The 13,604-nt window shown below is 35.3% G+C and overlaps 2 protein-coding genes across 2 annotated transcripts; both read left to right on the top strand.

Annotated features, from left to right (window-relative positions):
• Window positions 1–707: 707 nt before the first annotated feature.
• On the top strand, window positions 708–3,237 carry LOC137924366 (uncharacterized). The gene is made up of 4 exons (XM_068767760.1): window positions 708–800; window positions 1,645–1,694; window positions 1,988–2,019; window positions 2,696–3,237. The coding sequence occupies exons 1-4, from the start codon at window positions 708–710 to the stop codon at window positions 3,235–3,237; spliced, it is 717 nt and encodes a 238-aa protein (XP_068623861.1).
• A 379-nt stretch (window positions 3,238–3,616) lies between these two features.
• LOC137924367 (ionotropic receptor 75a-like) lies at window positions 3,617–13,247 on the top strand. Its single transcript, XM_068767762.1, is given in 10 exon segments — window positions 3,617–3,698; window positions 5,567–5,709; window positions 6,737–6,890; window positions 6,956–7,137; window positions 7,728–7,864; window positions 9,004–9,165; window positions 9,663–9,853; window positions 10,846–11,060; window positions 11,698–11,901; window positions 12,981–13,247. Coding segments are annotated over 10 exon segments (1,737 nt in total).
• Window positions 13,248–13,604: the final 357 nt, after the last annotated feature.

Raw genomic sequence — 13,604 nt, forward strand, 5'->3', positions numbered from 1 at the left:
TTCGATGGGTGTACCGCAAGGTAGGATCGTCTTAAAACCAAACTTCTCTGACATCCGTCATGCCGATAGACACATACTGCAAGGTATAGAGGCCTATCCTTAGGATGGGCACTATAACTAGTTTAACGCTGCTTATCGAACGGCTATCCGCGATCTTTACTATGTCGTCAGTTCACTTGGTGGCGATTGCACGAGAAATGTGCATCGCCCACTGTCTCATTAGACCACTATTTTCGAGGTAAGTTCTTAGGTTCCTCTGCGGATCAGCTCATTCGATCGAACAGCGAAGCTCAGAGCATAGCTCTCTTCATCGTTCTGGGTGAGATTGAGCTTTCTATATATGTAATTACTTCTGGTATCCACAAATATATTATATTTCAAGTATTACTACATACAGGAAATACACCAAACTTCATATTGTAACTAAAAAAATTTTTAACATTTGCACAATACCTGAAACTGATAAATAACAGATACTTGCATATTAAATTGAGATAATGAACGGCAATGAAATATGTTTACCTGCTATATTTTTTACCTATCGGCACGTCCAATCTGGGTATAGAAATTTTTTTTTAAAATTTCCTAACAGTTTATCATGCGACTTATCTGGGGTATGAACGAAATATGGTTGAAGACTACATAAATACGTATCGACATTTGTACAATGCATAATTAATTTTACGTTTGATTTGAAAGGAGTTGTAATGAGGGCTAAAAAGGTTTTTTGGTCCTCTATAAGCTTGCTTTTTATTGTATCCGTCAATGTAAAAGCTTGCAGTGAGAAGAAAATATGTTTGGTATGTGATTCAATCATTCTTTATTTAAACTTCCATATACCATCATAGCTTATGCTCAAAAATTTTTAACGAAAGTGTGCTATATTTATCTCTGATCTTTTCCTTCACTGCTGAGGATCGTTGCTGCTTTTGACTCCGTCAGTTAGCTGTTTCCAACTGTTACATTCCAATATTTAATATGATGATGTGACCACTTTTTGGATTTTTGGCCACTTGATCTCTTACTAACAATATTACCAAAATCACGCAGTGAAAAGTAGCTTATGCAGACAGATTAAAGACTTGTTGTGTGCTTTTTATTTTCAGTTCTTTCAATATAGAGACTCTTGGTCTTATTTGGCTTATTTAATTTAATCATTTAAGAGAAACTGAAATTAACTGTAATGATCAAAGATTTGTTCAAATATCGTACAAAATTAAATTAAATTTTAATCTTACATGATTTCACCATCGTCATTATTACAGTAGTGTAGGGCGCACTACTAGACATACACTACCCCATAGATATCCAATAACACTAGCGTCTTACAACGCACTTAGTAGAGTCGTTACATCTGTGAGCGTCCCACGAAGTACTTACATGTTCGAGATATGTACTCCACAACCTTAAGGCCCCAGCGGCCATCTGATCTGTGCATTATATGATTTACCCACAGCCACTTCAGTTTGCAAATACATTGGGATATGTATGTTAAAAACATTGTACCTCACAACAATTAATATCCTATAACGAATCATTCTGATTACGTACAAATAACAAGAACTGTTTATTACAGGTCCTTAAAATTTGAATGAGATTAAAGATGTCATTTATTTACTTAAATAAGTAACATTTTTCCCACAGCTAGAAGCATTGAAGGAGATGAAGGAATGTAACAAAGCTGTGCTTGCTACGTAAGTATTGAATAGTTGTAATTTTTTTTAATAGAAATCGATGGCAAATTAAAGTATCAACTACCAAAACGTAGAATTATTTAAAATCGTAGATAATTTATAATAGTATGAAATTTTTTTTTTTTTTTCATTGAAATCAACCTTTATTTATATTACTAACTACACTAAACCTTTATAGAAATAAGCATATGGTTTTCCTGTTTCAATTTTTTTTTATAATTGTATCTAAGTTTTAATAATTTTAATGTATCAGTGTATATTGTAATCTGTGAAATAAATATGATTTATTTCAGATTATTAAAACCACTTCTAGCTGCTAAACTAGGTAAGTATAAAATGTTTTAAAAGATATAATATTCCGAGTAGTACAAAATTTCGTTATAAATACTATATATCGTTCACGTAACAGCGCTCAGTATTATTAGCCAATACGAACGCAATACTTTTGACTGTAATTATTGATGCGCATGTTTAAATTCGTTTACCAATTTGAATTTAGACGCCATCAGTGATATAATTGTTGTCATTGCGTGTGGTTCGAAATTGTAAATATATAATAATATCATCCCTATCACACCCTGGATCTCATCTTCGACCGAAGAATCGCCAACGACCTAAAACTCTATCACTTTGACCATTGTTCATCACACAAACTCGTTGATTGTAGGCGTTACCATATATAAATCAATCTCACTCGACACATTCAGACACCGCGCCGTCTGGACTCCGAGACACGTGTTTGAGTCTTCGAACGACGAGACGGCAACTTATTGCCGTCTCGTTAAGCATCATACAAAATATTTTACAGCCTTTCGTAGACCAACCAGCCTCGTTGAAATCGAGTCATCGAGCATCCTGTAGGGCCGATCCTCCACTTAGACGGTTGCTAAATTACTTTAAATTCAAAAATCGTTTGCGATGGGAAAAGCGAAAAGAAGATGTAAGAAACCTCAGCAATGCTCCCATATATATATGCTCTTAATTGAAAAATTGTTTTACAGAGAAGAAAGAGTCGCCGTGTAGTAAATGTGGTGCACCGCCGCCTCCGCCACCAACTCTGGTGTTAATGCCCGCTGCGCCACCACCTAGTTGCTTGCCCCCACCAGCTCCGCCATTAATCTTACCAGCACCACCGCCTGCGCTATCGGCAATGCCACCGATTATACTTGCGGCTCCTCCACCATCACCGCTGTGTTTACCGCCGCAACCACCACTTATACTCCCGGCCCCACCACCAGCACCTTTATTTCTCCCTGCTCCTCCAGCCCCTATAGTTCTACCGGCCCCACCAGCCTCGCCTTGTTTCTTACCAGCACCGGCGCCAGCTCCTTTTATGTTACCTCCACCTCCAACTTGTCTTCCACCACCAGCGCCAGCACCTATAGTAATATCCCTTGTCCCACCAGCACCACCACCGTGTTGCGCTCCTCCACCACCACCGGGTCTACCCATGACAGCCTTTATGGTTCCAGCCCCAGTTCCCGTCACATTAGAACCAAAGCCTTTGGAACCACCTCCATGCCACTGTGGTTGTTGTTACTGATAATGAAGCAGTTGTCTTACACTATGTTATTACTATTAATTTACATATTTAAATTTGCATAGTAATAGAAATCTTATAATTTAACGTTAAAAATATTTATTAAATAATAAACTAATAGATAAAGTAAACGTGTTATCAATGAAAGATTCCACCATCCTAATCTTCAATAATTTATCGTGGAACAGTAATTTGAAACGACCTATGCAATTTTGGCATACCATTATGCATCGTATTGAACCTATAATTGAATTTATTATTCAAGACGTTTTGCAAGAATTTGCTTTGTCGCTGTATTTTCGAGGAAATAACACACCAGTGTAAAAGGTCAACGCAAAAGAAAATAATTTATTTGTAAGAACGTCGAATAAAACTATACACAATGTTGATTCCTGCGATTGTCGATATTTTTAAATTTAAATTAGTAGGAAGTGTAATAGTTCTAACATGCTGGTCCGCTGTTGGTAAGAAATTTACATAGATTGATAAGAATTATTTTCATTTTATCTTTTTTTATTATTATTATCTTTTATTTTATCATCATCAAATTTAAAGAAATATTTATGAAAATAACCAGTATTTAAATACCTGAAAGGTACTAATTGATGCAAGACAACACTACCACAAGAAATACGGGCTATTCTCTATTATTCAATCTGAGTTAACACCGTAGGTGATATAACTATCATAGTGCTACCGAAACCGCTATACCACGTCGCAGGAATACACGTGGCGAGACGGGGGTCGTCCCGCCATCAGCGTCGGCTGCGGCGATGTTCATGCTCCTTTCTTAACGGCTTCCTTTTCGCCGCGTTTTGCAAAGGCGTGGCACAGCGGTTTTGGTAGCTATATAGTAATGACAACGAAAATAAGTGAAAGAGGACACTTGCTGTTTGTTCTGTAAGGAGATAAAAGTACATATATTGTAATTAAAAATAAATTATATTATCAGTTAATTAACAAAGGAAAGATGATTTAATTTATGTTTGATGTTAATTGGCAATAAACTATATAATATCATATAAACATATTCTAGATAAAAAAAGTCTACAGAGTCTTCTATAAATTGCGTTTTTGCTATAATTATTTGCATTGGTGGTTTTGTTAAATTTGAATGTTTTTTTAAACATTTTATAACATTAGTTTTACGGACAGTCCTCGAAAAACAATCCACTTCTAATGGTCCATTAAATATTTTATTTAAACTTAACTACTGAAATGGCATTTGCATTTCATTGAAGTTAGATACTTATCAGTAAAAAATTCTCTGACGGTGTACTTAAATTTTATTGGCGAAATATTAGATAGTATCTTTCTTCATCATATCAGTCAATGAACGTCGACTGCAAGGCATAAACTTCCGTGTTGATCGGTCTTTCACTGTCCGTGTACTAGCGATTCTCGCGCTCTTGACTATGTCCTCACTTCACCTTGTGGGGGTGCAGTGGCCAGTCAAGAACCTAACGGCCATCGGATGCATAAGCGATGTGTTCCGTTCATTGACTCTTCATGAGCAATTCTTTGGACTACGTAAGAAACCATGGCTCTCCTACGAATCTTCGCATTTTCGATTCGACCACGCAGCAAAACTCCGAGCATAGCTTTCTCCATTGCTCTCTGGACCATCCATTTAAACACAATAATATTAAGGGATACTAGTTTTACGATGTTTTTGGATGGAAGATCACCGTTGCCTTTCTAGTGTAGACAGATATCGCAGATTTCAGAGTACAGAGCAAAGAGGTCACTTAGCCTAGACTTCTTATAAGGTAGTTTGGCTAGAGCGCCCAAATATGGTGGTCTTATATTCACTATTAATATAATATAATATTCTATACAGAAATATAGAATAAAAGTATAGAAATAGAAGCTAGAAAGCTTCACCACCCAATCCATCGGTAAACGTCTCCAACCAACGTCCTAGGAAAATGGTTCCGGGAATACAGAACAGAAATTGGTCCCAGCAAAAGTACAACAATACTCTTCTAGATTTGCAACCGCTCCCTATCAAAAGTCATTTCGCTCCATATTCGGATCCACAATCCTGTGAGGTCGAGACATGTACGGACAGGCAGGAACGACGTGATGACGTTAAAACAAGCATGATGCGAAATATTTCACAGCTGAGGTCCGTTCCTATATTACAGAGGTCGTCAATCTCCAATCATTTTTAACCTATCTTGGTCAGTTGCTAATATCAAGCTAACTATACAACTATTTAGCAAAAGCATAAGCGATTTGAGAAATGGAGGAAGAAACTCCAGCAACGCTTCCATTTGTAACAATCGAGGGATGAGTAAATCAAAAATTTAAATTAATCATTTTATTACAGATCGCGTCAAATTTGCGAAACAGCTATCAAATTACGGCATGAGTGTAGGATTTTATTGTAACTCAACAATTTTGGACCGAGAAATGCAGAATCGCTTCTATGGAGTATTATATATTCCATCACCTCAAAATTCCTTAAAAGAGGTTTGTATTATTATAAAAGAAGACATACAATTTTGGACTCCGTGCATCCAGGCCTCGATAGCAAATGCAGTATCCTGTTCGATGGCGCATATTTTTATAATAATCATCGAATAAATATAATGGAAATTACATTGATAGTTTCCTTTCATAAAACATCATGTTTTAAATTAAAACAAAATACGTATAGGTTCAAAATTAAACAAAAATAAATATTTAAATGAAGAATAAACATCATCATTAATTTGAAAATTGATCACTATAGCTAAAGTACAAAATCAACCAAAGCGAATTAAATAAATAATTACTAAATTAAAATACAAGGTAAAAACCAGAACAAGATTGGTTAACATACAACGCTATTGTTAACACACAACCAGTAATGCAACCAGCCCGCATCGATCAGTCTTGTAGTCTAATATTATAAGAATTTCGACTGCGTTTTTTTAGTTTCATGAAACATATTTTTGCTGTTTTTACTAATGTCAATTCTGTACATGCTTGCCCATTACATGTTAAAATATCTTTCTCGTTAATTCATTATGTATGTAATCTTATTCATTCATATCCACATATGATCATTTATAGTAAACACATTTAAGCGTCACGGTAATAATGTCAAAACAGACCAATTTGAATAACCATGACCATTTTAAATCAGATTGAACTTCCCTATAAAGGCATAGATAGAAGACAACTACAAAATAGCCAGACTACATTAGGTCGTCGTAATATACTAAATGCGGGCAGGTTTCCAACTAGTTCTATTGGAAGTTTCTGGGGAAGACTTATGTACAGCTGTGGGTGTCTTACGGGTGGTGATAAAGGCATTCTTCAACTTAAAATAACGAGGGTTGCAAATGAGCTACCTTCTGAGAATAGCCCACAAGTAACTCAAAACAAAATATTGCAAATATTTAATCTTTAACAATTAAAAATAGTTTGTTCATTATTTGGTTCAGAACATTTATTCTTGCACATTATACAGATCCTATGAAGTTCTTACTTGAGATTTATTTTTCTTCTTCAGATTCGACTAAAACACTTCTCGCATTGGTACAAATGGGTTGTCATAAACGAAATACCAAAATTTATTCATAAAACAAGATACGATGCCGATGTTGTTTTGATGCGTGATCAAAATCAAAAAGGACGAAATTTGACTGGTAGTTAACCAATATTGAGTAAATATATAGCTCCATTGTCAGTAAAAAGCTTCAATATATTTCTGAAAAAACATTTTTTTCAGATATCTTTTCTTCGCAGTCGCTAGTATATTTTGATGACACATATTTACATCCACGCGATGGTATATCTGTACACGCCTGGGCGTATTGGAGCCAAGCCACCGGTCTGAGTGTTACACACGATCGCGGAAGAATATTACGACGCTTCGATCTCAAGCAGTATCCTTTAAAGATAGCTACTCCGGTACTAAAATATCGAGTTAACAATGACTTTTTATCTTCACCATCATTTCAGCAGTAGGACCATCCATTGCTGGATAAAAGTTTCTCCCATGTATTTCCAATATAATCGGTTGATAGCGCCTTGCACCTGGGTACCCTGGGGAAGACCCTGGGGTCTTCTAGCAATCTTAAGTATCTCACCTCTTCTCCGTAGCCTCTTCTACAAAACTTTAAGACTCCATTGCTGGTTTAACTTGTCAATCCGCTGAGCTATATATACTTATATATACACACATATATATGTACATATATATATATATATATATATATATTTACCTTCGTTTGTCAGTAGTTAGACTAAAATTGCAATTAACTTAATCTTATATAGGTGCAAGCAATACTATAAATAAATCGTTAAAGGCCTCCTGCCTGTGCTTAATAATGGGCGTCTGAGACACGTGATTATTATCATCGTTTTATTTAAAAATAAAAGATATAATGGAAAATATTTTTATCACTTGTGTCTTTTAAGTTTGACGCTACTTATGTTAATTACTTTAGTGACCACACAATAGAAATAGAAATATCTGTAAATATGTTTTTATTGTTCAGATGGGACAATACTCTGAAGACTGGAACGATGACACCTTCAAAGATTACTTGCTGGATGTGTCAAAGCCAGAGCAAGATGGCGGCATCCGCAGCGCTTACGCGGCTTCTATTCTTGTCATCGAGGCACTCAAGGCTAAGTAATGGTCATTCATCATCACTTGAATAAGGCGACATCTACTGTTTGACATATTTTATATATTTTAATACTTTTTATTGTACACGTGAAAAAGAAAGATTTAAAAAGCTAAAATAAGTACAATACAAATTATAGAAATTGAAAAAAGCTATGTAGCAGATTGCACATATAAACATATATAATTATTATAATCATAAGTACAACGATAAGTAAAAGCATCAAATTAACATGGATAGATTCCTACCTGTCTGAGAAAGAAAAATAACACAAAAAAAACATGGTGGATAAATAATCAATAGCAACCATTATTTCTCAAAACATGGTCGCGATGTCACTTAAGCCGATCGGCCATAACGAAATTTTCAAGACGGCCGTCCACTTGTTACGGTCCCCGAAGACACTGGGTTTGGTTCCTACCGGTCCTATTAGACCATACAACTTTTAATTTAAATATAAGAATTTATTCATATTCATTTTTCGTCTAATGGTAAAAAGTTTAAAGGAAGTTCATTTCCCGCTAACAAGTGAATTAGGAAGGCCACTTTTTAAATAATTATCATTATTATCATTATATAAAACACGTTTAATTGAATCAATGACTAAGATATTAAAGTCCGATCGGAACCGAATGTAGTCTATGCCACTTGACTTTTATTGAAGTTGCGAGAAGTAATTGTTACTGCTTTATAAGAGTTTCCATTGTTAGTACTCTTGTAATATATCACCTATATTAATTTTATTTTAACAATAAAAAACATCCCATATCTGGCGGGCTGGCGGGCGGTGCACTTTGTTGCACGATTACCACTGCATGTGCGGAAGTGGCTAAATATTGGTCCTTGTCTTACTTAGGATGGACTTCCACAAGGTAACGCCTGATTCCATTAAATATCCCATATCTCTCAGAGAAAGGAAGTTAAAAACGTACACTGTTTTCAATTCTCCTTTTCCAAACGTTTCAATTAGAATTGGATCACTTTCATGTTAGTAATATTTGTTTGATATCTACGTTAATAAAAAGAAATACACCTATAATCACATATTCACTATACTCTTGAACTCCGGGCAAACTATTTCTCTCTCTTGCTTAATTTTTATTGTAATTTGCAACTTGAAAAATAACGTCTCTTACTATTCCAGGGAAGTTCTTATTCCAACAGAGCTGTGGAGTACAGAGGTTCATAACAGCAGCATGCTTCTTATGTTATCTGACGGAACAGCGGATCTTAGCGGTGGCTGTTTGAGGATCCTGCCTAATCGGATCACAAGATTAGACTACGCTTTCCCGATATGGCCTTTTCGGTGCGTTAAAAAAAACCAAACTACAGTATTATCATCTTTCTCACAGCCGGAGTATTTTGCGTTTCAGACCAAATGTTTTTATAATTTATTATTATACAGGATTGCCCTGGTTGATGAAAGTAATTAACAATAAATTATACAGACTGAAACTTACACATGTACAGAATTATTAGTAATAGTTGTAAAATGTTTAACAAGGTGAAAATTTAGCGAGTTTGCTGTCAACTAGAGTATGGTACCTATCCAAAAATCAATTGGTTCTGAAATAATAAATAACGATTTAAAAAATATAGGATTACTACATGTTAAAATTAATTACTGTTTCCTGTCCCTGTAGACTTTGTACAGCTAGAAATTTTTGGCATGTTGCATTAAAGTTTCAGAGTTATTCAGTTATATATTTATTGTAACCAATAAGCTATACTTAAGCCCATTTAAAGACTTTATATCTGTAACCAATCACCCTGTATAGATCTTACCTAATTATTAAACTCCAGAGTGGGATTCACATATCTATCGGAGCGCGAAAGCAGTAGTAACATGTTCGTCGCGCCATTCACGAGAGGAGTGTGGTGCGTCTGCGCTGGTTTTGCACTCATCATGGCCATAGCACAGAGAGTAATGGCTCAGAAGCCGGTGGAGAAAGAAGGCGCCTACATGGCCGTGCTAGCAACATACTTACAGCAGGGTATAGTATATTCAGATAACTTTATCAGGGCCGGATTTAGGCAAGTCACATGGGTCCAGGACAAGGGCGCAAATTTTGGTGCCAATTCATAAGTCGCTAAAAAATCAAGAGTATTTTATACAGAATTTTATCTTTCACTGAGATTTGAAAGCTTGAGAAGTTTTGTAATGTATTAAATATGTTATATCAAACTTCACTATTATTTTTTTGATTGCAGAAAAGCTTACTTAGATGGTTAAATTTCATAAAAAAATATAATTCCTGAACATGAAATGAGAACGACGACATGCTTTCGACCTATGAGCGACAAATTCGTAAACCCGGCCCTAACCTTTATACTTGTATACACTCACTGAAATAACGCATAAAAGTTGTGCAACTAACATTTATGAATGATGCAAAAATGTTTTCAAATTACTGAAAAGATTCTATAAATTAAATTAAGAAATAGCAGACTTAACGCTTGGACAATAAAAATCAAATTCGTAATATTTTAATTATATACTTCTTTTTTCAAATTACGTCAAAATGGCCAGTGCCAAATACGAAAATGTATAGTTCTTTAATATTTTTTGGGTTCTTCTAAACATATTCACGATTGCTTTACAAGTTCGTTTGTATATGACTGGCTGTTTCTCGCCTGCTTAATGAACGCACCCTCGACCTCGTTGGCGAGTGTAATTTAAAAAAAATAAACTAATTCTAAAGCTTTAGCTGGCTTATGCTTGGTGGCCTCTGCCGCAAACTTCTGGGAATATTACGACGAGTGATCAAATTAGTAAATTATCTATGATTTGTATTATTTTTCTTTTACATTTACACACTTTGCTACTTGTTTTTTTTGCACCACTTGAAGTTGTTTGGTAGAGAATAATTATTAGGTATTGAGCCTACCATTCCACAGCGTGTAAAAAGACTAATTAAATAAATTAGTGAAATTTATTAAGATTCTGAAATCCCCGTAATAAGAGAAGAATAATTCTGTTTGCCAGACGCAAGCGCCGTTCCGGAAGGCATCTCCGGTAGATGGACGTTCGTCGTGCTTTCAATCTCGTCAATGTTAATCCACGCGTACTACACGTCCGCCATCGTGTCTGACCTGATGAGCACAGGTCGCAGTGGCCCCGACTCTCTCCGAGCGCTAGCGGATTCCCGATATTCCATAGCCTCCGAAGATTATGACTATATGCGTTATTTAATGTTTGACGTAAGTCTGTCTGTGTTGGTTCAGCCTATAATGTGATCACTACAAGAACACTGACTCTGAGCAAAGGCACGGCATGGAACCTACCACACATCACTCAAATACATGTTACTTGATCCACCGGTTATCATATCACTATCGAGCTGAAATAGGAAGCCCACTGCTGGACGTAAAGCTAGCGTGTAGCAAAAAGACCGAAAGGAAGCGGCCTGCATCCAGTGTCTTCCGGTTTTAACAAGGTCATCTGTCCACCTTAATGAATTCAATGGACGTCCGTAATTTTGGCTTCGGCAACAATCTGTTCTGCATGATATGTGGCTTGCCTATTGCCACTTCAACTTGCTTATCCAAATTATATTTTAAACTTTAATTATGTACCCACAATTCTCGATGACACTATGATGCACGAAAAAATCATCGAGTTTATCATTACACGATATAGAGCAAAGTTATTTCTAACACAGATGTAAAATAAGAAAAAATAGTGAGTTCTGTTTTTTATTTTTTTAAAAAGCTAGTATTCTCACAATGCATCATCATCTTTTGTTAGCAACATTCACACGAAATATTTTCTTTCCAGAATATCCAATTTTTTAAGCTCTTTTTAATTGCTTAACGATATTTTTTATTCTTTAAAAAGGTTGAAACAAACTGGACTGACTTGGAGTATCTAAAAAAGAAGAAGCTAACGTCTCGTTTCTACGTTGATATGGAACGCGGGGTTGAGCTGATCGGCAAGGGACAGACTGCTTTTCACACCGAATATAATCAATTATTCCCTCGTTTGAAGACCTTCACAGAGGACCAGGCCTGTAAACTGCAGTATGTCGATACAATACCAGAGGTATGGTATTTTATTAAATAGTGTAACATATATTTGAAAATTACGCAAACCTTTGATTTTTCGAAGATTTTTTTATACCGCTGAAAAGGTTTTGAAGTGAATACATTAAGTAATATCCTTTAAGGTATATAAAGTGAATAAGAGAAAAGGTCGAGGGACGTAAACTCATAAGTAGAAAAGACGACCTTGTTGAATGAATTTCGCTTCCAACTGCTCTTATTAAAAATTTATTAGAATCTGCGGCAGAAATAATGATAACATTTCTCCGAGTTTTTTAGGAATAAATATTTCCATTTTCTACTATAAATTATATATTGTTAATGTTTTTTATTAACTTCAATATACTTTATCTTCCATTTTTCTTTTTCTAAGCAAAATAAACATGATGCCCTTCATTTAAGATGACAAATAAATTCAATTAACGCAACTTTTACTTTAGCGTTCATAATAGCGTACTGTTATTATTAAAAAAATATATTTTACTTACACTATATTTTCTGTTTTCTTGTAACATTTCCACTTTTAAGATACCATCCTCCTCAGAAATATATTTCACATCTTGTAACGAAATTTCGGTACTAAAATATTCTTAATGTTTTATATACTAGCGGAGTGGTACTACCATCCCTCAAAAAATTTTCTAACGCCTCTTTTTTTCTTTTTCTCTTTTTTTCCTCTTAATTCTGTCTCTAAATTTTCCTGTGATTTATATGCTGAAATAATGATGATGAATCATGAGATTACTAATCATCAAAATCCTTGACTATATCTTCTATCTAGTACACACTCTTGACTACCCACTCCGCGTCCACCGACTCGCGATACCTACTCGAAAACCTTTCGGCCCCAACAGCCGTCGATTGCACGAGCGATTTGCCTACCACCACAAATTCTTCGAGATACATCGGTGACTTTTATTCTTCTGCGGATCTCTTTATTTCTGATTTAATCTCGCTGCGTTTCTTAGTAGATATATGATAATTATTTAATTTACAGATGAATAATACAGTTTCGTTCTGAGATCAAAATGATTTAACTGACTGTCGTTAAAACGAAATAAATTTAATAATTACTTTCAGTCGGTAGCATGGATAACGACTACAAAACGTGGACAATGGTACGAATACCTCCGCTCAAAAGGTGGATGGGTCGTCGAAGTGGGGCTCACTAAGCGGATTATATCCCATCTTAGATTCCGGCCTCCGCCTTGCAGAGCCGCCTTGTTAGCTGAAAGAGTGAAGTTCGGTGACGTGACTCCAGTATTAATGTTATCAGCACTTGGAATTTTAATGTCGTTATTCATACTGTTAATAGAGATTATATACGCTAAGTTTAAAAGAAATTAGATATTTTTAAATATCTATAGAAATCGTATAATCAGCTTATTTAAATACAAAATTATTATAAAAATCACTCGTTTAGATATTTTTATGCAGGCATTTTATAACTAAAGATATTGTTTATACTAAAAACTATGTCATCAAAAGTCTATAGAACTGTCATATGGCTGGCGCTTTATTTATTCATATTATTATCGAAATGAGATCTCTCCATTGGCAAGCCCACATTCATTTTACGAGAAATGGCAATGACGGGTCTGAAGAAGGTTATACTCGCGATTTCACTACGAAATAGAATCAGGATTAAGATAACCCGCAGAAAATCGAAATAAATCCGCATTGCCTAGCGGATTGGTAAGTAGA

This window comes from Battus philenor, unplaced genomic scaffold (assembly GCF_028537555.1).
Source record: "Battus philenor isolate CCGP_79_NKW_IND1 unplaced genomic scaffold, ilBatPhil1.0.hap1 SCAF_23, whole genome shotgun sequence".
Lineage (NCBI taxonomy): Eukaryota > Metazoa > Arthropoda > Insecta > Lepidoptera > Papilionidae > Battus > Battus philenor.